General features: G+C 69.2%; 1 protein-coding gene across 1 annotated transcript in view; it reads right to left on the reverse strand.

Moving 5' to 3' along the window:
- Positions 1 to 4: 4 nt before the first annotated feature.
- The window catches only part of ICAM4 (intercellular adhesion molecule 4 (Landsteiner-Wiener blood group)), a 2,360-nt gene continuing 794 nt past the window's right edge, over positions 5 to 1,570 (reverse strand). Inside the window, exons 2-3 of the mRNA XM_085315138.1 lie at positions 505 to 789; positions 5 to 342 (exon numbers count right to left, since the gene is read on the reverse strand). Coding sequence (XP_085171264.1) covers positions 5 to 342; positions 505 to 789 — 623 coding nt within the window. The remainder of the gene's footprint in view (positions 343 to 504; positions 790 to 1,570) is intronic.

Genomic DNA, 1,570 nt, shown 5'->3' on the forward strand with positions numbered 1-1,570 from the left:
GGCGTCAGCACTCCCGGGGCAAACCCTGAGCTGCCCGGGCCCAGGCGTCGGGGTCCCACTCACAGGAGATGCTGAGCGTGGCCGGGGCCGAGCTCTTCCGCAGCGTCTGGTTGCCCACRGCCAACTCGGCTTCGCAGACGAACTCCAGCCCGTCGTCTTCCTCGTGAGCCGTCAGCTCCAGGCGGACGCGTCCCTCCGTCCCGGACTCCTGCACCCCGCGGCTGCTGCGGAGCCRCAGCTGCAGCCCCGGGGGCTGGCTGGGCGCCGCGGAGCACTCGACGGCCACCGACTCGTGCAGGGAGGCGTTGGGCTCGAGGACGGCCAGCCGCGGGTCCGGGAAGCCTGCGGCGGGCGGCAGCGCCGTCGTCCCGGCTCCCGGGCACTGCGTCCTGCCGGCCGCGGCTCCCGTCCCGATTCCCAGGTGATGCATCCCGCCACCACCCTTGGCCCCCTATCCCGGCTCCCGCGCTGGCGCTGCACCCCGGGATTGGCGCCGGCACTCACGGTACGCTGCCAGGGCGAGGGCGGCCGTCTTCCTCTGGCCAAAGCAGGTGAAGTAGCAGAGGAGCTGGACGTGGGGCTCGGTGATGTTGTGCAGCTGCACCGCCAGCCAGCCGGGGCCCTGGTGCTGGTGGCCCTTGGCCAGCGAGGTCTCCAGGCCGCCATCCGCCGCTGCAGGCGGGCACGTGGTGGAGCAGTTGATCAGGGCGTCCTCGCCGTAGGGCACCGCCGACGGCCCCGCCACCGCCACCGTGAAGGAGCTGCCGGCGGCTCCTGGCGCCGTGCGGCCTGCGGGGAGGCGTCAGGGCGTGGGGTTAGGGGTGCACAGCAAGGTATGGCATGGCACGGCATGGCATGGCATAGTGCGGCACGGCACGGTAAGGATCCGACAGAACTGGCCTGGCGTATCCCAGCGGACCCAGGCTGGGACACGTGGCATGGACCCGATAGAGCTGGGCTGGGATGTGCAACATGGACCCAATGGAGCTGGGCTGGGATATGCAGCACGGTCCTGATGGAGCGGGCTGGGGTGCATGGCATGGACCCGATGGAGCTGGGCTGGGATATGTGGCACGGTCCTGATGGAGCAGACTGGGATATGCGGCACAGTCCTGATGGAGCGGGCTGGGGTGCATGGCATGGACCCGATGGAGCTGGGCTGGGATATACAGCACGGTCCTGATGGAGCAGGCTGGGATATGTTTCACTGTCCCAATGGATGGAGTGGGCCAAGGTGCATGGCTTAGACCTGATGGAGCCGGGCTGGGATATGTGGCACGGTCCYGATGGAGCAGGCTGGGGTGCACGGCACATCCCTGCAAGCAGAGCTGGGGCACACGGCATGGACCTGTCAGAGCCGGGCTGTGGCCCACAGCACACGCCGACGGCTGCGTCGGGAGGCATGGCCTGTCCCGAGGAGCTGGGCTGGGACACGTGGCATGTCCCGATGGAGCTGGCTCAGTGTGCACGGCATGTCCCCAGGGAGCTGAGCTGCAGTGCATGGCCCTATCCCAGGGGAGCTGAGCTGGGGTGCGTGGAAAGATCCTGCAGAGCCAGGACGGGGAGCACA

This window comes from Rhea americana, unplaced genomic scaffold, assembly GCF_003343005.1.
Source record: "Rhea americana isolate MKP2758 unplaced genomic scaffold, rheAme1 scaffold_420, whole genome shotgun sequence".
Lineage (NCBI taxonomy): Eukaryota > Metazoa > Chordata > Aves > Rheiformes > Rheidae > Rhea > Rhea americana.